Source organism: Clupea harengus, chromosome 22 (genome assembly GCF_900700415.2).
Source record: "Clupea harengus chromosome 22, Ch_v2.0.2, whole genome shotgun sequence".
In the NCBI taxonomy this organism is placed as follows: Eukaryota; Metazoa; Chordata; class Actinopteri; order Clupeiformes; family Clupeidae; genus Clupea; species Clupea harengus.
The window spans coordinates 15,561,545-15,585,678 of NC_045173.1; the positions used below are offsets into that span (position 1 = coordinate 15,561,545).

The 24,134-nt window shown below is 43.8% G+C and overlaps 1 protein-coding gene across 1 annotated transcript; it reads right to left on the bottom strand.

The window, feature by feature from the left end:
- Positions 1 to 3,241: 3,241 nt before the first annotated feature.
- Positions 3,242 to 23,401, bottom strand: prkci (protein kinase C, iota). The gene is made up of 18 exons (XM_012815366.3): positions 23,056 to 23,401; positions 16,668 to 16,789; positions 15,887 to 15,976; positions 13,936 to 13,986; positions 13,585 to 13,670; positions 13,112 to 13,249; positions 12,526 to 12,583; positions 11,715 to 11,770; positions 10,362 to 10,535; positions 9,161 to 9,258; positions 8,642 to 8,728; positions 8,016 to 8,151; positions 7,335 to 7,422; positions 6,972 to 7,097; positions 6,768 to 6,847; positions 6,566 to 6,655; positions 5,633 to 5,748; positions 3,242 to 5,503 (listed from the first exon to the last, which is right to left on the bottom strand). Exons 1-18 carry the CDS (start codon positions 23,136 to 23,138, stop codon positions 5,416 to 5,418), a joined length of 1,767 nt encoding a protein of 588 aa, XP_012670820.1. The 5' UTR covers positions 23,139 to 23,401; the 3' UTR covers positions 3,242 to 5,415.
- Between the last annotated feature and the right edge of the window lie 733 nt (positions 23,402 to 24,134).

Sequence of the window (24,134 nt, forward strand, 5' to 3'; positions counted from 1 at the left end):
ATTGATTTTTTAAATTTGGTAAAAAAAAAGAATTAACATTAAAAAGCGTTTACTTTGTGGTTCTTATTCCTATTAACAGGGACATAATTTACTTTTTTTTAGCCAAATTCTGGGCCTCATAAATGTATGTTAAAAACCTGTTTTTTGTTTTCATTTAAAACTGTATTTGTCTATTTTGAAACATTCCTCAAACCCTTTAGCCATAACTACACTTTAGCCTATGTTCAGTTTTCAACTTTGTGTAGCCTAATCCACTGTCTGTAACCCTTCTTTTCACTCTGTTCATGTTTATGCTCAACTCTCTATTCTGTATGTGCTTGATGTACTTGCTCGCAAAAAAAATGTGTACCTGCAGAGATAAACGACGACAAAATCGTGCAATTCTATCAGCCATCTGTGTCTAGTATTGATTTAGGTTGAAACTGTTTACCAGCGCAAAACGTTTGATTAGTGGGCTTAATATAACATCTTCTAAATCTCAAAGACACACCAGATCTAACTATAAGTTCATAACATAGGCACATAGTTTTAAAAAGTGCAGGACTGGTTTCTACAGACAATATAAATGTGCAAAAGAATTCACCATTTTACCACAAAGAGATGGGGCAATAGGCAGTCAGACAGCTAAATCCGTTTTGGTTTTATTTTTGACAAACTGCCTGAGCTTGAACATTTGTCTGAATGTCTTTCCTGTTCAGGATGTTTAGTCTGTTCAGAATGACTGATGACATCTGATCAATGTGAAATGACAAACTCATCATCAGTCATAGAGTCCACACAGTGCAAGAAAAACACAAAATAGAAAGTAAGCCTAAACTAAACTATAGACAACTCTGAAGGGAATAACCTTGAAGTCGGAATGATCCCATATAGTTTTATTTACTAAAACTAGCCTATATTTTTTCATTTGGTTGCCTGATTCTGAAATAAGTGGTGAGTTTAGGCACCAGGGATGACACTGATTCCTCCTCCACACACCGGTGCAGCAAAATACATCACATTTGATAACCAACAGTGTTTACCCCAGTGCTCCATAAAGCCAGCAAGGTCAGCAGTCACATTGTGAAAACATTAGTGGGCAAAAGCACCTGAACACATCATGGCATTGATATTCCCACCTTCCACTTTTTGGTAATAAAAATCCCTCTTTGTGTTAGGTGGTGATAGGTGAAAATTCACCCTAGTTACCTCAGGACTCCGGAGCTGCATATAAGTATATTTATTAGACAAACAACAATTGCAATCGGGCTCACTCCCAGCACAAGGCTGAAAGTGAAGCCATGATAAACACATCGCACAAGGTTTATATAGACAGAAGTTGAGCGTTCAGCAGGGATAACCACGTGGTGGATTTCTCACGTCCGAGGCAAGGATGGAAGTTTTGCAAGGTCGGAAGAAGCACAGTTCGAACCTTCTTATCACCTCTGGTCTAAACATGCTCTTGTACATATGCAGACTAAGTGGCACCTAATATTCTAAGTTACACACACGCAGAAACACAGAAAAGCCATGTTTCTGTTTTCATAAGCACATGATTCATACAAGGAATTAATAATACAAGGCACTTGATTATTATATTCTTAAGTCATTAACAGTGTTTGGAAATTATCTCCATCAGGTGGGGTAATCCTTTGTCCAATGCTAATTAAAAGCTTGCCCTCTGAGTTGTTATACCTAGCGGTCAGGAGTGAAAGTGAGTAGTGTATGGGGGATTGGATATAAACATCAATGAGATGAGCTGTTGGTCTGGGGCCTGACTCTATTACTGCCTGTCAGATCAGGCACTAAACAGTCCCCTGAGGGTTGGGGCTTGCAAGGAAATCTTTAGAGATATATCACCAGACAAGACAAATGTACACTTATTGCATCATTGTCATAGCCCTGTTGGCTCCTATAATATTTCCTTCTTCAGGCTTTCATTCAGTTGTCTAAACCATTTACTACAGACAGAACACAATGCCAATAGTTTACTTCACTATCAATATGGTGTCTACAGTATGTATCATTTTGGCTCCACCCATGGTTAATCACTGACTTACTGTCCACACAGCACAGAATACAATTGTGGTGAAAGGGCAAAATGAAGAGATGAATGAACATTTTAAACAAGATCTATCTCTATTCTTACCATGTTCAACACTATCTCCATTACACCATATTTGCTTAAAATCTGTACCATACATGAACCATAGACACTGAAAAGCAAAAAATATGGCCAATTTACAACAGGTATCTTTTCAAGTAACCTGCCTTTTTTACACATCATTAATAATACAAGGTGATTCCTGGCTCTTCAGAGGGCACATTGTCTCTGCAGTGGCTTGGAACCAGGAAGACTCTTGCTTCTCTGAGATCAGTGACAATTCAGCAATGCCACACACCCAACAAGGGAGACGCAGCCTGACGTACAGCCACTTCCAGCACTAATTATCACAGAATGGCCACAATACAGTTCTCGGTCAAAGTCATCCAAGGTGAGTTAGTGTAGTGGCCTAGGGTATATTTCACGGTAGATGGCGGATAGGGGTCCTTAACAAGCCAAGAGAGCCCTCCACCATCTGGTAACCATAGAGTTGAGCTGTAAACGCAGGCAGGGAATTTAATTACGAGCTGCAGCATTGTGTTACAAGCCTTTCCTTTCTCTTCTTTGGCTTTTCTCAATGGAACTGGCCCCACTGTTGGCAGGAGTATTGGACAATCTTGACACTAGTCAATAATATTGGGGTTACAAGTGGAGTGGCATTTAAAATGTTCTTTTTTGCCCCATTTTACCTCAATTCTGAGCCTTTCTATACCTGCACAGCTTGGAAGTAGATTTCTCAAGACAGCCTTTAGGCATAAACAGCTCCTCATGTATTTCAACAGGACCGTCTGGCTGGGAGCTTCAAGTGCCTTTACGAGAGCCAGCTTCCCAAAGGCTCATGGGTCTAAAGTTACACGGAGACATGAATGCCAGTTCCTTTTGTTTAGTCTAGGCTGATTCTCTACAGGACCCCAGCAGAAGACTGGAACACTTACACCGGCTAACAAAACAAAACATGCATGGTTGGCATGGAGACCAGCACTCACAGTCCAATGGGATCATTAGTGAAATGGAAAGGGAAAAGGAACAGTGTAAAGTAATATGAGGTCATTTTAAATCTTCAGCAGACAAGAACCCTTTTTTGTGCCATATATGGCTGTAATAAATCCAAATATATTGTTTTTTTTATTATGTTTTAATAATGAACACAAGACGAGAAGTAGTCTTCTTTTTTATTTTGAATATCATTTCTGCTTCAGACAGACATTTCACTGAATAACAAAATAGGACATTGAAGTGGTGGCGTAGTCATCTGTAGACATCATCTCAACACAAAGTTTTCAGTAACCTTTAGCTCTCAACCATTTTTGCACAAACTCTTTCCCATGATTGAACAGGATTTTTCACTTAAATGCTTCAACTAAATCTTGATAGGTAAAATAAATTCATAAAGTTTTAAAGTCAGTAATGTGCTTTTCACAGAGTGCTTCACCTGAAGACAGACAAATGAAAAAAAAAAGCAAATGGCATTTGTGAGTTTTGTGTATTACCACCATCCTCTCCTAATACTTTGTTTTATGCCCACAGTTGCTGGCTGGTGCACCAATCACTCCAGGAATGTCAGAAGGGCTCTGAATAATCGAATCATTTCTAACACAAGGGTGCCAATGAGTCCGTCGCACTGGGGAACCAGCGTGAGCATATACAGGCGTGTGAACGCCAGCCCGGCGTGGAATGAGGGAGGGAGTGTGTATTTGTGTGTGCATGTGAGCGTCTCCACAGATCGGTACGTCTACCAGTGTTTGGTCATTGATCTTTTAAAGGCCTGCTGAAATTGTAAGGTCAGCTCATTATCATTTAGATAAAAAAAAAAATAAAAAAAAACATATAGGTTGTTTAAAAACAAAAACAACAAATCCAAAGCATCGTGTCAGGTGAGTGTAACAGAGAGGGGTGGGGATCAGTGTGAGAGAAGGGTGTTGGAAAGGGTGTGTGAGGAAGGGTGTGTGTATAGGTCGGGGGTCGGGGCAAGAGATGTCCCAGAAGAAAGCGCACATCTGACATGGGTGTTGTGTCGAGAACAAACATCTTCAATAGCTTTCTTTTCTTCAGTTATTTAACAGTAATTTAAAGGAACAATGACAAAAAAAATAAAAAAAAATATCAATAGACCAATAGTGGTGATCATACAAAAATAAAACATAGAAAGAACAGAGCAACCAAAAAAAACAATATCAGAAAGGCAATACAAAGAATTAAAATATTAAAAAAAAAATTTTCAAGGATCTCTATGATTAATCTTGAAACGGCACAACGTTCTACAGTTTACATCTACCAAGAGTACCACCAAGGACGTCCTGTTCTTTCCTAGCATTAGATATTTTCTTTTTTTGGTCCTGTGTAAAAGGTAACGTTGCATGGATGGTCTTTTTCTGTCATAGTTTAGGGGTGGGGGTGGGGGCCTGCATCACAGCACACTCCTCTTTCCTCCCCTCCCCTTTCTTTTCAGAAAAATCTCTCCATTCACAGTTTGTCAGTATTTACATTATTGTTAATGTTCCTGGGCTTTTAATGTACTTCCCTCCCACCAGGTGGCTGGGCTCAGAAGTGGCCCCCCCTGTCTTCACTACATCTGCTAACAGACCATACAGGGGCTCCCCCTCTCTCTGGCACGGACAGGAAGCCTGGCTTTATAAAAACACTTTGTACATTTTTCCATACCGCTCTCTCATTAAATAGGCTGAGGGAGGGGACAAAAAGAAAATGACAGAGAAGGTTAAGCGTAAACAAAGGCTAGTGTTGTTGTTTTTTTTGCATTTCCCCCCTGCGCGAAGCAGTCGTGGTTGTAGAAGAGGTAATTAAGAGTGTTCAAAACATGCCCCTCATGAACAGTGTTACTCTTAGTATTTTATTTAAAGGGCCCTGCCAACTTCACTATATGTTCACTCGCTTTCTTACAGATATGTACACATAAAATCTTCGTCATCACACCAGCGGTACGGGAGCCGGGGAAGAGACAACTGTGCTTCCTCCTGTCTACCCCTCGTCACCACTGACCTTTAGCCCACAGACGGCCCTTGAGAGATGGCACCGATAAATACGCTGATATCAGTGCGGCTTTACATGATACAAAAATAATTAAGAGACAGACAAAAACAAAAAAAAACAAAGAGTAGACTTAAGGACTAGTGGTTATAAATGGCAGAGTGAGATTGGTTTGGCAATTAGCGTCTTGGAGCACACAGCGGCTCCGTCAGCAGTAGGATGAAGATCATCTGGGTTTTGTTTGGTTTAGTGTTTGTACGCGTGTTCGCAGGTATGTCGGTGCACATTTAACCATGCAGTGTTGAACGAAAGGCAACCGGGCAGCCGAGAGCGGCGTTTACAGGCGCTCACACGCACTCTTCGGCCGACATCAGGAGAGGGTTGATATACTCGAAGCCCTCAAACTCAGACTGGTCAATTTTCTTTACAGCGTCACTGAGAAAGAAAAACAAATTAACAACATAAGAAAAGCATCAAATATGACTATGTCTTTATATAACCAACCGTATTTGTAAAGTCACAAATCAGTCACGAATGTCTATGGTGATTAGTGAGGGCACTTACTCATCATCTGGAGTTAGCTGAATGGGCTCATTGGTGAACTGGACATCAAAGTTATCCAGTCCGAACTCGCCAGAAATGTTGGGCTTAAATGGTGGCACTACTTGTTTCTGCTCCATCTGAAATGAGAAAGAGTTCACGTTTCAAAAAGGAATCAGATAACTGACCAATATAGTTCTGATAATATAACTGTAATAACTGTAATGTAATAGTATCATTTCTATAATAATGGTTTCAACCAGCCAGTTTTCCTTTAAATAGTACTTGCGATATTAAATGTAGTGTTCCATTATAACACATCACTAACTAATACACCAGAAAAGCGTCTAGACAATGAGGATATTCATCAATAACACGCATAATCTAACCTATATTACTACATCAGTCCTTTGCTACACCATTTTGTGTGAAGTGAGCAGACTACTCAATGAGATCAGAGCTTACTCCCCCTGCAGGCGGGCTAGGGAAGTGCACTCCAGCTGTCTAAGAGGAAAGTGTAATCTGACCCAACCAGACAGACAGTCTGACCGCCACTTCCCTCCCTCCCTCCCTCCCTCCTGCCGCTCTCCCAGACCAAACAGGGATAAAAGGTCACAGCAATCCTCTGCGGTCTCTCTCTCTCTCTCAATCCCACAGAACAAGCTGTTTAGGCTGGCTGGGGAGAGCGATAATGTTCCAGTCTCATGCAGATATCCAGGGTGGAGACAACCACTGCAAGCTGATGCACTTTCCTTTGACTTTCACCTTGTTTAGAGCTATGTATTGGACACTAAATATCACTGTGAAGAAAGGTATGGTGTGTGTCATTCCTGAGCATAGTAGTTTAGCACAGGTCTGTGGCCCAGTTTTTGGTCATCACCGCCATTTCACACTAGCAGAATCTATTAACCTACATTATGAAGCCACTGTGTCAGTAGCATGATAACTTCGACTCACAAGGTCCCAGTCCACGTTTCTGAAGAAGGGGTGGCCCATGATGTCAGCAAAGCCCGTCTGAGGGTGGCAGCCTAGGCGCTCCTTGGGATCCTGAGGCGAGACAGAAAACAGGATGGTTGGGGTGACCGTCGCATGATTCCTAAAGGGCTTTTTGTCAGACAACCGAGCACCAACTGAGAGCCCGTGCCTCACTCCTGCCTACCTTGTTCAGGAAGCCTTTTAGGACGCTGGCCGCCTTGACCGATAACGAGCGAGGGATACGGATCTGTTTCTCCAATATAACTGGACAAATGCAGAAGGCAGAGGGGATAAGCTACAGCATCACACAGCCACGGGAAAATCAAGAAGTAAAAGTGACAGACGATTAAACTGTGGTAGACAGAGGTAATTTAGGAGGATGTGCTACCTTGGAAAAGATAGTCTTCTGTGTTTTGATCGGGGTTGTCCGAGCTGCCCACAATATCAAAAGGTGACCTTCCAGCCATCATTTCAAACATGAGAACTCCAAGAGCCCACCAGTCTACACTGAAGCCTGTGTAAACACAAGCAACACACAACAAAAATATATTATTTCAGACACTCATGACATGCAAAGTTACACAATCTGTGACAATGCTGCTAATGAACAGGTCCTTTGGACATCACACTGGCTGGTCTGTCCTTCTCTAAAATTGATCGAAGAACCTGAATGTGAACAATGAACATTCATGCCCAACGTCATGCCCTAGATGCTAATCAGAAGCGTGTGTGTGTATGTGTATGTGTTTACCGTAGTCTTCTCCCCTTAAGATTTCAGGGGCGATGTAGTTGGGGGTCCCACAGAAGGTGCTGGTCGTGTCTCCTGGCCTCAACCCCTCCTGTAATAATAAAATCAATTTGTGAGATTAGTCATTAGTGACACAGCAAACATCCACTGTCATATTGCCTTGTCCATGAGGCTGCTGACAGAATAATGTCATGCCTTGCTCATAAAGTCTTAATTTCTTTATTTACTTATCTATTGATGTTCATGTCTGAAATATATCAGCAAGTATTTAACAAAATGTCAGTTGGGTTTCATGACTTTTGGTACATTACTTAATACGGTAAAAAAACTAGTGCAAAGCAGTACATTTCGGACATCAAATGTGTCCTGGATTCTAACTTTATTTGTGGTCCCTGGAAACTCTGTACGTTTAATGTTTTCTTTAAAGTGGCAAAGGGAACTACCCATCACCAGTGAGTCACTAGAGAGGTCATCCTTCAGTCGAAAGTTTATGAAGGGTGACTCACACAAGGAACAAGCAGCAACAACAAAAAAAAGCTACAGGTTTTCCAGTGTCAACCACTATATGCACCGTTCACACGTTTACCAAACCACCCACACCCACCTTCCGCAGAAACATAGTTTAAAGGCAAAACCCAAATCTCAGTTCCTGTTCTATGCATCCGAATCCACACCCACACCAACCTTGCACATGCCGTAGTCAGTGAGTTTGATGTGTCCCTCAGACTCTAGCAGCACGTTGTCAAGTTTCAGGTCTCTGTAGATGATGCCACGCTCGTGGAGGTAATTTAAGGCCAGGCTGATTTCTGCTGAGTAAAATCTGTCCGGGCGGGGGGGGGAGGGTTTCATGATATTTTAGTCCACAACATCCAACAGTCAAAAAGCACTGGCCACACACACACACGGATGCAACTCCAACGTCACATAAATTACCCAAAACACAAACCGCAGGTGCATTTACATTTAGTGCACTACACAAGAACACATTCCTATTATTTCACATTACTCACGCATACATTTCCGTACATTTCACGCATAATTTTTTTTTTTTTTTACATGGTATCCTCTATCTGCTCTCCAAAGAGTGCGCCTATGAAAGTAAAAAAAAAACATTTTAGCTAGTCCACCTCTAAAATTCTGCTGAGCACAGCGGGGGATGCCAAGGGTGCCGAGATCATTACGTGAGCACAGGGCAGTTGTGTACAATGAGCACGGAGGATGCAAGGACAGGTTCATCCATCACAGAGGGGGGTGTGCCCGTGCCCGACGGGCTGGGGGTGGGGTTTCTGGCGACACGCGAGCACACTCACCTGGCGTGCTCCTCAGGGAGTTTGCGCTGCCGCTGCATGTGGAACATCAGGTCACCGCCGTTCACGTACTCAATCACGAAGAAGAGCCTAGCAAACGCACGGCACCACATTAGATCAGTGGCGAGAATCCACACTGCTGCATTCCTTGTGTAAAACAGGAATAGCTGTAGCTACTCCTATTACTTTGAAGTCAATTACTATGCTATAACATTTCTTTAACAGGACATAGGCATTTATAGACACGACAGGATGTAGGGAATGTAGGCCCATATATTAATATGTTTTGACATGCACATTTTACATGGTTTGCAAACTATGTGAGCTAACAATACAATGTGTGGCTATTAAATAATGAGACTAATGAATAAACTGAAACTGAAATGAACTGAAGTGAATAAAACTCGTAGAACTCGCACATACTCGTAATAACAATCTCGTTATTTAATGGCCACACCGGGTAAACGGGTTCCTGGTCTCCTCAGAAACGATAGTGTGTCTGTCTGAAAGTGTTATACAGACCTGCTCTCCGTCTGGAAACAAGAATGCAGTCCCACGAGAAAGGGGTGGTTGGAGGCCTGTTCAAAGACATGCTTCTCTGTCTGGACCCAGTCAATGTCCTGGAGTAGCAGCCAGGGAGGAACACACACAGAAAAACACAGTCAGGAGGACGACATTCATGTGAGCACTAAAGACTAATTACTGTCAACATAATAATACATTTAAAAAACAAATGTCCCAGTTGAATCACAGATGATCAGTAATGTGCACACTAGCATTAGACTTGGTTGCATTGGTCTCTGGCCGGCTTCACCACACAAGCAGGCAGGTGCTGACCTGCCTCTGTCCATCCATCAATCAGTCTACATGCTGAGGATCAATAGGAGGGGCTCACATCCCCTGGCACCTCAAGTTCTGTCAAGTTCATTGCACTGTCTAAGGAAAGGTCTTTCAGATAATACACAATACTCCTGTTCTTCCCTGTCTCTCTGTTGGTGAGGCAAACCCCCCAAAAAACCAATACAAGCCCCCTAAACACAAAACAATACAAAACACAATGTCACAAAATAACCGAAGTCATTTACAAAAAAATCTGTCTATGTTTCATATAACTGATGATACATAATGGCTTAGTGTCTGGGACTTTCCTGACCTTTTCAGTAAAAGGGAACCCCAAATACTGTGATGATATACTAAATACAGTATCCTGATTAGGTCAATGTATATAATGAAATACAAGTCCAGAGTTGTGTTTTAGCCATCATTCCAGCCCTTTGTTTAAAAAATGGGTCACGTCTGCCTCAGAAGAACACATAGAGTTGTCAGAGGCCAGTTGTGCAGGTTGTCTTTGGATTTGAGGACAGCACAGAGTTTTGCTTTAAAATCATAAAACATTTGAGTCAATTTCAAAAGGTATGAAACGTGACAAACATACAAGTCATCAAAACACAACACTGTGAATGCATGTGTGTGTGTGTGTGTGTGTGTGTGTGTGTGTGTGTGTGTGTGTGTGCGTGTGTTCGCACGTTCACCTATTCTGTAAACCTGGCATGCTTAAGAATGTATGCTTTTGGTTTAGTTTGCTTTACTGTGCTTGATGGGTGTTTCTCAAAAAGTGTATCAGAATGCGTGTGCTTGTGTATGTGCATCCTCCCGTAAGATATGTCTGCATGTCTGTGCTGTACGTGTCTGCACATAAAGGCTGGGGGCACCCGAGTCTCACCTCATCGTCGTTGACCAGCTCCTTCTTCACCACCTTCATGGCGTATATGCGTTCCGTCTTCTTTAGCCGCACTAGCAGCACTTTGGCGTAGCTGCCCCGACCAATCACGCGCAGCAGGTCAAAGTCTATCAGACCCAGACTGGACGTGCTCTTCCCCGCATCCCTGCTCATTGCCTGCCACACCACAAAGGCACGGGGAGAGGGGAGAGGTGTCAGCGACTGCTTCTGTTCCACACTCTCCTCATTTAATGTACATTTTGACTAAGCAAGACTAAACAGCATCCTTATTCTTCAGTGACTACTGTGCTTATCCACATATACATTCATAACTGTGTAATGGAAACTCAGCAAGCTGCCTCTAAGCCTCTAACGACACTAGTACTCTAATCTGCATCAGACCTTCGTCCCTTGAGTCTTTTTTTTTCTTTTTTGCATGCATTAACAGCATCAACAACATAATGCAGATGTTCAGCATTCATACCCCCGTACACTGCTGTGATCCCATATCGCCATAACCCCCAATGCTTTACCCTTTACACTCTCCTCCCTCCCTGCCTGCCTCCTCTTCCACCTGCCGCCCCCCCATCCCCCCCTCTCCCCTGGAGAGAAACCTCAGCATCTTGGGGGCCCCCACCCAGCTGCTGTGCAGCACCCACTGAGCGGGCACGTTTATCATGCGTGGATGCCACAGACGGCCCCAGCAGGCCTGTCCTACTTCATTAGCACCCAGGAAAGGAAATCAATTATCCTAGAAGGAGCTTGTCTGTCACTGGACCCTCCCACCTGCCCCCCTTCCTCTCACCTAATGGCAGAGCCCTAACCCCCACCCAACCACTTCCAAAGAGGCTGTTCTACTTGAGTGCACACACACATGCATGACTTTTGATGATCACATTTAGCAGACACTTTTTGCCGATGTGACTTCAAGCACTGCGCAGATTTTTCAATCAGTATTTGTGCTCCCTGCGTATCGAGCCCATGACCTTGGTGCTGTTAGTACCGTGCTTTACCAGTCAAGCTACAGGAAGACAATGGATGACATGTGTCCCTGTGACAGTGTGAAACAAGCCCACAGCAGGCCACAGACGTGCAGCGTCAAACTGGGCTTCGGGTACATGCTCACAGCCACCTAAAACAGCCAGATGCAGGCGTCCGATTCTCTTGTTTGTAACAACCATCCACAAACACATTCATTTTAGACAGGAGTGACGGTGGGCACAACAAATGACATCTGACCACATCTACACTCAATACAGTCCTCTGTGAATAATACGTCATGAACAGGGATGGCGTCAGGTCTATAGCTAATGGTGACAGAGTGTGGAATGGAAGTGCTGATCTGACCATGCTCACCTCTTTCTCCTCCCCGTCATGATTCAGGCTTTCGTTGGAGTATTTGTGTGGATGGACTAGAAGGAGGACAGACAGCAGTGAGTCATTTCTTGGCTTCCCAAAATGCTTCTCTCTCTCAGTCACCTCCTGTTCTAGTGTCTGGTCTGGTGCGCTGCTGATTCATGTCAATAGATGGACACTCCTGTGCTGACCGTATGCTTGTGTGTGTGTGTGTGTGTGTGTGTCAACAGCAACATGATTGAAAACTTGAAGCCTCTAATCTCTGTTCCAATCTCTGTTCTTGAACTCATACTGAGACTGATAGCTTGTTAACATGAAACATTCCTGTAATTACAGCTCTCTCAAGACAGCCACTTAACATCCCATCTTTAAACGGTTGCTTCAGGAGCAACCAGGTTAAATAAATCAAGGAAATCAATTAAAACCTGAATGACTGTCAGACAACTAGGACTACTGATGTAAGAAAATGATTGCTGGTCCTGTGCATGAATGCTGGGCGTGTTTCCACACCAGTCTGCAGGGCTGCAGCACTCCAGTCCAGTATGGCTGGTGAGAGCTACTATTCTTTCTTTCCTCCAATGAATGGTGTGCGGTGGTGGTTTGTGGTTTACAAAGACAAGGAGCAAGCAGGAGCCAGACAGTCAGATCAAGCCTGACCTACACTACAAGGAACAGCCAGAGCCTGTGTATTAGAGTGTGTGTGTTTGTATGTATGTGTGTGTGTGTGTGTGTGTGTGTGTGTGTGTGTGTGTGTGTGTGTGTGTGTGTGTGTGTGTGTGTGCGGCATCAGCAACGAAGGGCAGGCACATACCTGGTTTGGGATGGTCTGAGGGGGCTGAGACCTGATCCATTGGAGGCATGATGGGCTCCTAGAGAAGGGTGACACAGATGTACTCACTCTATAGCCTACTCCATAGATCTAGCACAGAGATGTACTCACTCTATAGCCTACTCCATAGATCTAGCACAGAGATGTACTCACTATAGCCTACTCCATAGATCTAGCACACAGATGTACTCACTCTATAGCCTACTCCATAGATCTAGCACACAGATGTACTCACTATAGCCTACTCCATAGATCTAGCACACAGATGTACTCACTATAGCCTACTCCATAGATCTAGAAAGAACCTTTCTTTCTATGCTGATTAAACTAGTTAATGCATGCAACAATGTGCTTAATGACATAGCTAACTAATCAACTATTACATTAGTTGTTCTCTATTTTATATTATATAGTATATTTTTGTCGATTAGTTGTTGCAGTCCTAGTCTGTACAGCTACAGATACAGCTTCTTCAGGAAGTAAGGCTTTCAAGCTTTCTGTTCTGTCTTGTCCTTATTCATGGCTGTTATTAATGTAACCTCATCATGAGCATTTAGGCTGAGCTCACCTGGATCATCTGCCTGCCGCACTCCACCGTCACCATCTTGTGGCACTTCTTGTGGACCAGTAGCTTGCAGTTGACACACTTGTAGCCCTGTCGGCCCAGGCCCCAGATGCGGTCTGTGCAGATGGCGCAGTGTGCCCGCTGCCCACAGAGAGAGACAAACATCCAGTCAGTCCACTGGCACAAGGGCGCACACACACACACGAACACTGAAAGAGACGTGGACAAACGCGTGCACACATACGTGCACACACACACCTACGCCACTTCAAATCCCAGAGCCAAATAAATATTTGATGAGCCCTTGTAATTACTCTAAACACAATCAATGTTCAAGTACCCACTTTAACAAAAGGTTTTTTACTTCTAATTGCTCTAAACTGTCCGGTTTTACATAATTGATTAGCAGTGAAAGTGGTATCGGATGTAGTAGGAGGAGTGTGTGTGTGTGCGTGCGTGCAAGTGTGGTTCCTGACCCGATTGAAGCGTTTGGCCTGGAAGGCGTGTCCGTTGGCATAGTAGAGCTTCCTCCAGCGGCGGGCCCCACGCCGGTATATGGACTCTGATGGAAGGGAGGGACAAGGCAGGTCACTCTCCGAGTAGCAAAGACCAATGCGCACATAAACACCCAATCCAGCCCCAATAAGCCTCACCACTAGCAAGGCACTCAGAAACAATCATCCAGCCATTATGGCTCCATTTACTGGGCTGGGCTCTCCGCAGCAGCCTGCATCTCCAGCCTCACTATTGCAGGCCTACTATTGCATCAGTCTCAGAGGCGAGAGGGGAGGTGGTGGGGGAGGGTGGAGTATGGGGAGAACACTTACTGTCTTCTCCAGGGCAAGGCATGCCAGGCTTCTCAGGAATACAGGGAAACACTGCAGAGCGAGAAAGACAACAGACAGAACAAACCTTCAGATGTGCTTCAAAGCATCACTCTCACAAACATGCGCAGCTCACAGACTCACTTATAGACATGCATGTGCGTGTACTTGTGTGTGTGTGAGTGAGTGAGTGAGTGACTGAGTGTGTGTGTGTGTGTGTGTGTGTGTGGTTAGGGCGCACGGCCTGCTGTTGTCAATAATTGAAGGGGGATCTCTCCTCACACGTCAGCTCACTTCATCACTCTCTTAATTACTGGGGGAGCTCTCCACACAGGACTCGGTCGCGTTAGCCTCTTCACCCCTCACCATCCATCACTTACACTCACACCTTGATTGGCTGACGTGAGGGAAGCTAGCTCAAAGCCAGATGCATGCAGGGAAGGAAGCTAATGATGCAGATCTAAATGGCAACAAATCAAATCCACACGGAATGTGTTGGACTATCAAAGCACTAACCATCAACAGGAAGCTCATTCCAGGCTATTTCCTGCAGATCTTAACAGTATAGAAAAACTGAGAGAATGATCAGGCTAAACGAACAGTGTCTTTACCAAGGTGCTTTTGTTTTTAGTTTAGACGTTTCACAACTGTGATTGTACATGTTTACACTAAACCTCTGCGAGTTACACACAAAAAGCAGCATCTTCAGGAGGTAAAACGACTAGTACTTCGGCTTTGTCTTTGGAGTAAAAGCCTCCACTCCTGCAGGAGTACTTGCTGAAGCCAGTGCAGAAGAGTGTGGCGCAGGACTCATTCTGATTGCAGATTGCGGGCAGGAAGAAACTGATGCATGTGTGGGAGCAAGAGAAATATATGTATAAAATGTAATTCAATTTAGAATGGTATTTGTGTTTGCATGAGAGCAGCAAAAAATAACCAATGTCTTACATAAACAGGTGTAAGGTTTCTTTTCTTTCCGTTTAACATCCAGCTAAGATTTTGCCGGCATGAGAAGTACAAAACATGAAAGATACAGGGGGGAGCGAGACATAATAATATTTTTTTTTGTGGGAGAGGGACTGAAAAATCCATCCTGTGCAGGTGATGAGAGACCTAATTACTGGGATTTCGTTCTGCTGTGCAGTGTTGTTTGGCCTTGTGTGTGTATGAATGCATGTCTGCTGTGAAACATTTGGTGAAACACGCTGCATTATTCACAGAGACGTGAGGTGCGGTCGTGCCAGACAGACTCTGCCTTTCAAGATCGGAGCAAGAGTGACTAATACAGGCTCAACAAGAACACGGCATCAACATTCTCCACACACAAGTCTTCCAATGACCTGCTCCTGGAGGTATTTGGAAGGAGAAAAAAAAACACCACTTTACATACATTTGTTTCATGACTGACAATTTAGTTTGTGCTCCACAAAATATGCCGTGACCAAGATTTAAGCGTTCACGATATAATCCAACTGTCTTCCTGTCAACTTCATAGTCTACTTCTGCTTCAGCTAACGGTTTCCCATGTAACTCAAAAGGCTTCTCATCATTCCATGACACGATGTTGCAGAGCACTCAGATTAAGTGTAATGCTTATTGTCTCATGTTCTTAATTAGATATTTCCAAAAATGATGCTGAATCTCTTTGCAAAAGTGGGGAATGCAGAGAGAAGCTTCAGCCTCTGTATCCAGATGCCAACACCAAAATCTAACAGTTTATGTTTAAGACTTTTTCACCAATGGCACAGAAGAACAGAGGAGAAAAAAAAAAGAAAAAGAACAGAGGCAATGTCAACATGTTTACAAATTTCTCACAGGAATAACTGAAATATAAGGGGGACCAAAATCACCAAGCATAACACATCCACCAGTCTTCTACATGGAACATCATTCCCCTCCCATTCCCCCATTTAATTCCCCATGTCTAAGATGGCCCATCCTGAGCCCACCTCACCGTGAATAATCAGCTCGGAGTCTTTGTTGAGCTCGTAGAGACGCAGGGCTTCCTCCAGCTCCAGCTGAGATGACACAGTGCACGGGTCCCCTGCAAGAGCACACACACAACACAAAAACCACCGTCAGAGATAAGTCACCAAGTTATGACAAACCAGGCCCTGTATAGAGCGCATGTGAGGCCAGGGGGTGAGGGGAGGTTGTTGTGGGGGGGGGGGGACACAGGTCATGACCTTGATGGGGGGAGGGGGGGGGAGAGGATGTGATGGGTGACGCTTGGAGACGGCAGACAGCCTCCCTCTCGTGGTCATGGAGGGGGGGTTGGTTGGAGTAGGATGTTGTGGGGGTCAGAGGAAGCCTGAGGCAGAGGGGATGAAAGCCCCAATGGAAGAGGCCAGCGTGCCTCATTTGAGAAGTCTTATAAGCGCTAGACACACCTTCTCCTGGCCCAGCTAAAGGAGAACAGCTGACTTGTTCATCCACATAGGGTCAGCCGTTGCTGGAGGCATTTCCCTGTTGTTTTTGTTTTTACTTTTTATGCCTCTGTCTCCAATAAACCCAGACCACAGGCATTGAGTAATTTTAGAATTAAGATTAAATCAGGAGGTATATATAAGGAGCTAACACACACATGCGATTGTGAAAGTAGGATAAAGAATAAACCTCCCAAACTGCAGAGGTGCACTGTCCTTAGACTCTCAAGATGGATTTGGTGGTGGATGGTGGTGGAAAGAGTGAGTATCTAACAACAACAACAACAACAAATTCAACAACAAACAAACCTTCCTCGTCGATCCACTTCATTGTGAAGAGCGCGTCGTTGTCCATGGTGCACATGTCTCGCACCTCGTTGTTGAGCCCCTCGTAGGAAATGGAGGGCTCGAAGTGTGTGATCATGATATCCCTGCATACACAAAGCACATCAGTCAGGCACAGGGCTGAACCATAAAAACAAACACACACACCTTGAAAGTTGTACTTAAATGTTTCATTTTAAAAACCTATCAGTCTCAGTACGAGTTCAAGAAAGGACATTTAGAAAGTTTTTTTATTATGCTGCTATTAACACAGACATACAAAACACACACTGTAACCACAGGAGCTGGGGGAAGTCGGTGAACCTAAGGAAAGCCTGTCGTCCATCAGCCTGCTCAACAATGATTCTCCACCGCATCTCTGACCCACAACCATTCAAGCACTGGCACTGGAGACGCTCTGGGCGAGACTGAGCCGCAGCCCCGGAACATAACGGTCTTGCATGACCAGAAGGGAACATTTAACAGAGGAGAGGTTGTTTGAGCAAAGTGATGGTCTTAGCAAAGAGAAACTTTCCAACTGACAGCCATGTCACCAGCCAAGTTCTTATTAGTGGATATGTTGACTTGGCTGTGACAACCAGTATCAACAATCCTACTCTTTCTAATCTTTCAAGCCTTCTGATACTTCACCTTGCACAATATTAACACAGCATCTACTGTATTAATACATAGGTCACTGCCACTGTGCATTAAAAGAAGACCCCATACCAACAAACAGGATGCATTATACAGGCTAGGCTAAACAGAGTGAAAATACTTATAATGAGAAAAAAAAACAAAAAAAAAAACATGCTGTTCTAGCAGAAGGCGTATATCTGGCTGGCCTAAAAATCATCCGTCTCTCTAAGAATACTCCCCCTCTCTCCCTTCAGGCCTGCACCTCACCCTGGCTCCCAATCTCCCAGAACAGGTGCTGTTAATTACTAATGGCCGTGGGAGTCTCTCCATCCTCCACTCACTCAAGGGTTTGATGATGCTGCCGGGCCTCAGCTTCCTCCTCCACACACACTCACACACCAGCCCCCCCCACATCACCAGCAGTGTGTACGTAAACTGACGACGGTCTAACCCAAACTCATGTTCCCTTATTAGTGGGTGAATCAAACATGGCAAGTTCAGCCCTCTCGGCGATAGGAAGAACTGACACAAGGATCAAACTGCTACAGCGTGACTGTTTGGCTGCCATGGGCCACTGTCTCTGCCACTCAGGTCACACATTCTCGCCTGCAGGTGAGGACAGACCTGCTGCAGAGAAGATGTTGTAGGTTGGTACCAAGTCCCTGTGCTCACTCCTCATTCAGCATGTCTATTAAGCATCTCTGTGGTGAGTTTGTTTTCATAAGAGGTGCTACTGGACAGAGAGGAATTGATTATTATCCTATGCAACAGGAGGAATTTCAAGGATATGTGGATACAACTTCCCCGCCCTGTTGCAAAGAGTACGCTCGACCCTGGCAGTGCTACTATTATGCTACCAGTTAAGGAGCTGTCCACTAATAGGGGTTAATGTTTACTCAGAGCCTGAGAGAGAGAGCGAGGCCGCTGAGTAAAACGTCCTCTTTCTGACACATCTGAAGGTACACACAGTTAACAAGTGGCATGAGACGTGATGCTCGTCACAGGTAGAAAATGCAGAAAATGTAGCCTATCCATGGACGTGTGGAAAATAATTGACAGCAAAGACAGGCAGAGACTTCTTAATTCAGAGTCCTTAAGGGGTATGACTAACAGAAACTCACTACCAAGCTGACTAACTAGGTTGGTACATTCCTTAGGTCTGTTGTCACACCAAACGCACAGCTACTTATCTCACTCTGGCTCACTCGCATTCTCAAATCACACCATGCCTGCCCCTGACTGCCTCTGACTTCAGCCTCGCATCACACGAGTGTCGGGCTGATCCCAGAACCCTACGCACAAACACAAAGCCCTTTTAAAGACTGGGTGTGTGGAATCTGGCTGAAACGCCATTAATCTGGCTAGAGAAATTAAACAGGCAGGGAGGTATGAGGGTGTAAGACCCCTGACGTCTAAATCTGCCTCCAAAGCCTCGTCGGCTCCATCTGCTGAGCAGAAGGCCCGTCTTCGCTGGGCCCAGCAATAAGGGGAGGGGGGTGAGGCTGGGGGAGAAGGGTCCGCTGGCTCCTGGGTGAACCTTGCCTCAGATGCAGCTCTGTGCTGCCCTGACGCTGAGCCAGCACTGCTCTGCAGTGGGATATGACCTCCCTTAGATGTGAGAAAGACAAGCGTCTCCATCAACTGTCTCTTTCCTAGATACTGTACCCACAAAGGCACAATAATCCTAGAAGATTCAATTTTTTCAGTTCCAAACAGGTTAGAGTTTTAAAATCTTTGGATGTGGGCTGCAAAAACACCTCATCTGAATTTGCCTTTCACTCACACACCACAGACATAGCCCTACAATTAATGCACAAGTTTGAGTATATGTTCCGAAAATGATTCCCAGGTCTGAACTGATGTGCTCTGCAGTGAATATCTAACTCACTGCTTGCTCTAGCACTAAACCACTCTGTACATTACATACATCCTAGCTGTGCTTGGGGGGCTTTTCACTAAGAAAGACAGAATGCTACAATGGCAGAGAAGGAAAGAGAGAGGAAAGAGGGAAAAAATAGAGTGAGACGCCTCCACAGCATGTCACAAAACCAGCACTATGTGCATTCATGCACAGAGCCACTATTAAAAGACAGGCAGCAAAGGAAAGGGGAGAGAGAGAGAGGGAGAGAAAGAGAGAGAGTAGAAAAGAGTGAATAACTCCACTTGCACTCTTTGAGCGGCCTAAAGCACCTCACAGTGAAGTGCAGACTGAAATAGGCTACTCTCAGATAAAGAGGGAGGGCGGAAGAAACAGAGAGAAAAAAGAGAGAGAGAGAGAGACTCAAAGTAGGAAGAAAATTATTTCCTTGTGCAGAAGGCATTGCTAAACTCAAAGCCATGAACACACAGGCCCAAATTGATAGTTTCAGACTGAGTCTACACCCAGGCTTTTGGTCACAGGATGTTTTAGGAAATGGGAGTATTTTCGTATACAGACGTGTGCTTACTCTGAGAACTGAAAAACGTCCCTCTCACAGAGCTGAACAACATACATCCCAAAATAGGCAATATTCAAGAAAGAAATGCAAATTCACTAGTCTCTTTCTTATAGGAAGGGCACAAACAGTGTGATGATCATGAGTGCAAATCATAAAATCTGCCTTCCTGCTTCAACTCAATGGCTAAAAGTAAAAAAAAAAAAATGTACAGCATACGATAAAGCAACTGGCCGGAACAAAAAAATGGCAGAGATTTAACCAAATATGGCCAGTTCTTGATGGTCCTGTTTACTGGGCATGCTCTGGCTTCAAAAAGCGCTCACTGCGCACACTCTGGCTGCAATTTTGCCAATATGGACGACCAGTTTTGGCTTCATTTCTTCAGAACATAAGTGCATGCCTCCATGGTGTCCATGTGGTTTTTTTTTTACGGTCATTGCTTCAACTCCTCAAATGTCAGCACTGATTTCCCAACATGACTATCTGACACTGGTTCTGAAACTGCTTCACCACATTGCCTTTTTAATGAAGACAAATACATCTAGCCATCCTAGCCATTGAGTCACCATGCACTACCGGGACAGGAGTGAAAACCTCAGGTCTAGGCTATTTCTGCTTTCTATTTGAGCTAAAACGTGATATTAAACCTGAATTAGCTCTTCACCACTGTGCAGCCAGGGATTTTGTTGGTATAACTCAGTCGTTCTCAAAGTGTGGTCCGCGGACCACTGGTGGTCCGCCAGTGCCCCGTAATGGTCCGCGACGGCCAAAAGTAAATTATTGCGACATTTCTAACATACAACTCAGAACGAAGAGAACACAGTCAGTAGTAGCCAAATCTATTAAAGAGTTGCCTAATCTATTAACAAGGTCATGGATTGGTGGCTTAAGACAGGGACAATGAAAAGAAAATTAAATGAGAAAGCCCCTGACACAGACAGTAGGAGAAGGTGCAACGGCGAGATGGTTCAGCCGCAGTTGGCATCATCACGCCGCGGAGCTGCATTCAAACAGCGTTTTTTTCTCCCCCTGCGGAGACAGCAAGATGATAACTATATTCTGTGTTGTGTGACGTTAGATCATTTACAAATCTTAATTATGAAAAGTTGACTACTAGGATGGCTATATTAATGCCAGTCGGCTAGCCTTCTGTTGGTAGTGAATTAATGCGGTGGTGTGGTCGGTATGCGCATCGTTGTGTTTATTGGTTGTGTTGTGTGATACATTGGCGTGTCTGAGTGTGTGATGGGAGCATGAGGCTGTGAGCGAACTATAGTTTGTAACATAACCAAGTCACGCATGGAGCAGGGTTCCAGATGCTTTGCCTAGAGCTTGTCATATCTATATAACTAGCCTATCAGTATGTAAAAAAGGAGAGCCCACCCACGAAAACCATGTGCCGCTAACAATTGTCTGGCGCCAGGTCTGGGTAGGAGGCCTGTTGTTCCGGAGATATACTATTTAGTTAGGTGGTCCGCAAGTTTTTTTTTATTAGCTAAGTGGTCCTTGGTCTGAAAAAGTTTGAGAAACACTGGTATAACTCTATTTGACTAGAAGGCGATGGGAAATCCTGATCTGAGTGTAGACAGCAAGGCATACTTTCGTAAGCTTGCCTACAGTTGATCAAGATGCTGATGCAGGGATAAGGAAATGGGCAGTGTCTACTTACAGGCCCCCACCACTCTAAAACCAACTGCTGACTTATCTAGCTTCTTAAGACATAGTTCAAATTCTCCTTGAAGTCATCACATAAATAGCTTGACGTTTTGATTGGCGCAACACCTGGCAACCCATTGAAGACAATACAGTGGGGTGAGGCAAACTGGCAGTGAAAGAGGGAAACAACTGGTCTGTCTGGCACCAGGTTGTTGCACTGCAAGCTTTTCAGGTTCTGGACTGGATACCACACACACACACGTCACCCTATCATCCTGTGACTACACCTCTTGTACAACCTATTTCCATTTCACAAGTCATTTAAAGTTCCCCCAGGAGCTTTACTTCCACTACAGTAGGCATCACTTTAACCGAGCCAAATGATCTATCCAGACAGAAGCAATTAGTGCACTATGCTTCACTAACCACAACAAAACGAAAAAGCTAATGTACTGTAATTGAATCACAAGGGGTAAAATTGAACTTAGTGAAAAACATGCTGAAAACCATACACAACATCAGTGGAAGACATTACCTGGAAGACTTCTATATTGACATTTCAAAATTAAAATCCTGACAGAACTTAGGCCATTGTTCCTGAAATTTGGGAGCATCACGATTCCATTCAAATGTGTTTCAACACTTAACTCATCCTCCAATACTTGGTAACATTGATATCGACATCTGTCAGAGTCTTATTTCCAACGAGAGGCTGTAATGATTTTCAGGCACAGGTAGGAACGGAGGGAAATCTGCGCTTGATATGACATAAGCCACCGAAAATCAACCATAACGCTTATTCATACGCCTTACTTCATATCTATACATATAAACATGGACCTGTGGAAATGTTCACCCCCACCACAACACCTATGACATTTCTCCAGGTCTGGTGATGTTAGATGTTATGCTAACCTAAAGAACACTTTCGTGATTTCTAGCTGACGTTAAATGTTTAATGACTAAACACTTTACAGTCCTAGATAAGTACTTCACAATGTAAACCACTTTAATGGTCAAACATTATTGATATGTCTTTCTGTGTCAAACCTGCTAACATTGCATAGCTTTACCAAATGCGGCTTCGTTACTATTATGTTTTAGTCAGCCATATGCATTATCGTTGTCTTAAACAACCTTCGTTAACAAGCCGACAAGACAGATAACTTTAGACTGACCTATCTAACTTTATCCACTATCCCAACAGCGTCCACGGCCAACACAGGTAGCGATAGCTAATGTTAGTTATGCTAACAACATGACAAGACCCTCTAAGCTAGCTACCTGACGAAACAACTTAGCAAGCGAACGGGTCTGGTCAACTGCTACAGCAAAGTTATTATTTTAATCGGGGAACTTAACTTTTGTTTTAGAGAAAACATACATCGATTTAGTTTATACTTTAGAGTGCGCAAATCAACATTTAGTCAGTGGTGTTATGATAGCTAGCGTAAAGCTTGGTAGGCTAACAAGTGAAGTGGTATGGCTAGCTAGCTAGCGAAGACAGCTAGTATAGTGAAACTGCTAACTTGGTCAGCTAGCTAAATAAACAATCTCCGAGTTCTCATTTACGGCACAGTGACTCTAACTACAACCAGGCCTATGGCCATCCATTAAAAAATACAAATAACAAACCTTACCCTTTGTAGTAGGCTTTTACCCGGACTTGGTGAGGATTCTCGCCAGGGTGGGACATGGTGCTGTCCCGCAACGTAGGCATCATAAGCTCTCTAGCTAGAATTCGAACACCACTTGCAGTTAACTATCGTTACCCACAAACGGACTCTACAAACTTATATATTTTCCTTTGGGAATGATCCAAAGGGTAAATATCTTACGTATGAAAATAACGTTAACGTTCTCAGATGAGTGTTGACAACTATATCGCTAAAGTCACGGATATACCACAAGCTACAGTAAAAGTTTGTCTTATTATCTACAGAAAAACACTCCCTGAATTACAAGGCCTAGTAATGGACCATACCAATAGCGGAATTTGTGGGGGGGAGGGGGCATACTTCAGATAAAGCGCGAATATTCTTTTCGATATCTTATATTTACCTAAAGCTACTTCCATTTTCACTTATGGTTCTAGTAATTATGTCTGTTTGTAGAAAAACTGTAACTGTGGAACCATATATGTTGCGCCCCCCGCCCTTACAGAAAATGTATGACAGCTCAATAACATTCCGATTATACCAAATCTGGAGATGTAGTGTTGCGGGTGAAAAAATGACGGAGACGCGGAGCATGATTTATTGTATTACTTCATGATTATTTCACCCCTCATGTAGAAATTATATTTATGCTGAAAAAGATTACACTACATTTTGATTAATACAAAATCTTTATTTTGATTAATACAAAATGTAGGCTCTAGTCTACAGTTCCTCATGTGTCAATTAACTGCAAAACTATGGGCATGTGTCATAAAGAAAAGAGGCTACTCCTTTACAGGGAATTTGCTCAAATTTTAAATTAAAGGGCAGTGATATTTTTCCCACGACTGCAAGCCAACGTGATGTAGATTCCATGTTTGAGGATGAGATGAATCAGTGCAATTGGCAATGGGAAAATCATCAGCATTCTTATTTTATTTTGTAATTTTGTCAGTTAAAGGCTATATAACTCCACCGCATGCCTACCTTGCCCACTGCAAGATGTCTTATATATAGAAAATGATATTCAGGAAAGGTTGATGCCTCATCAGCATATCATC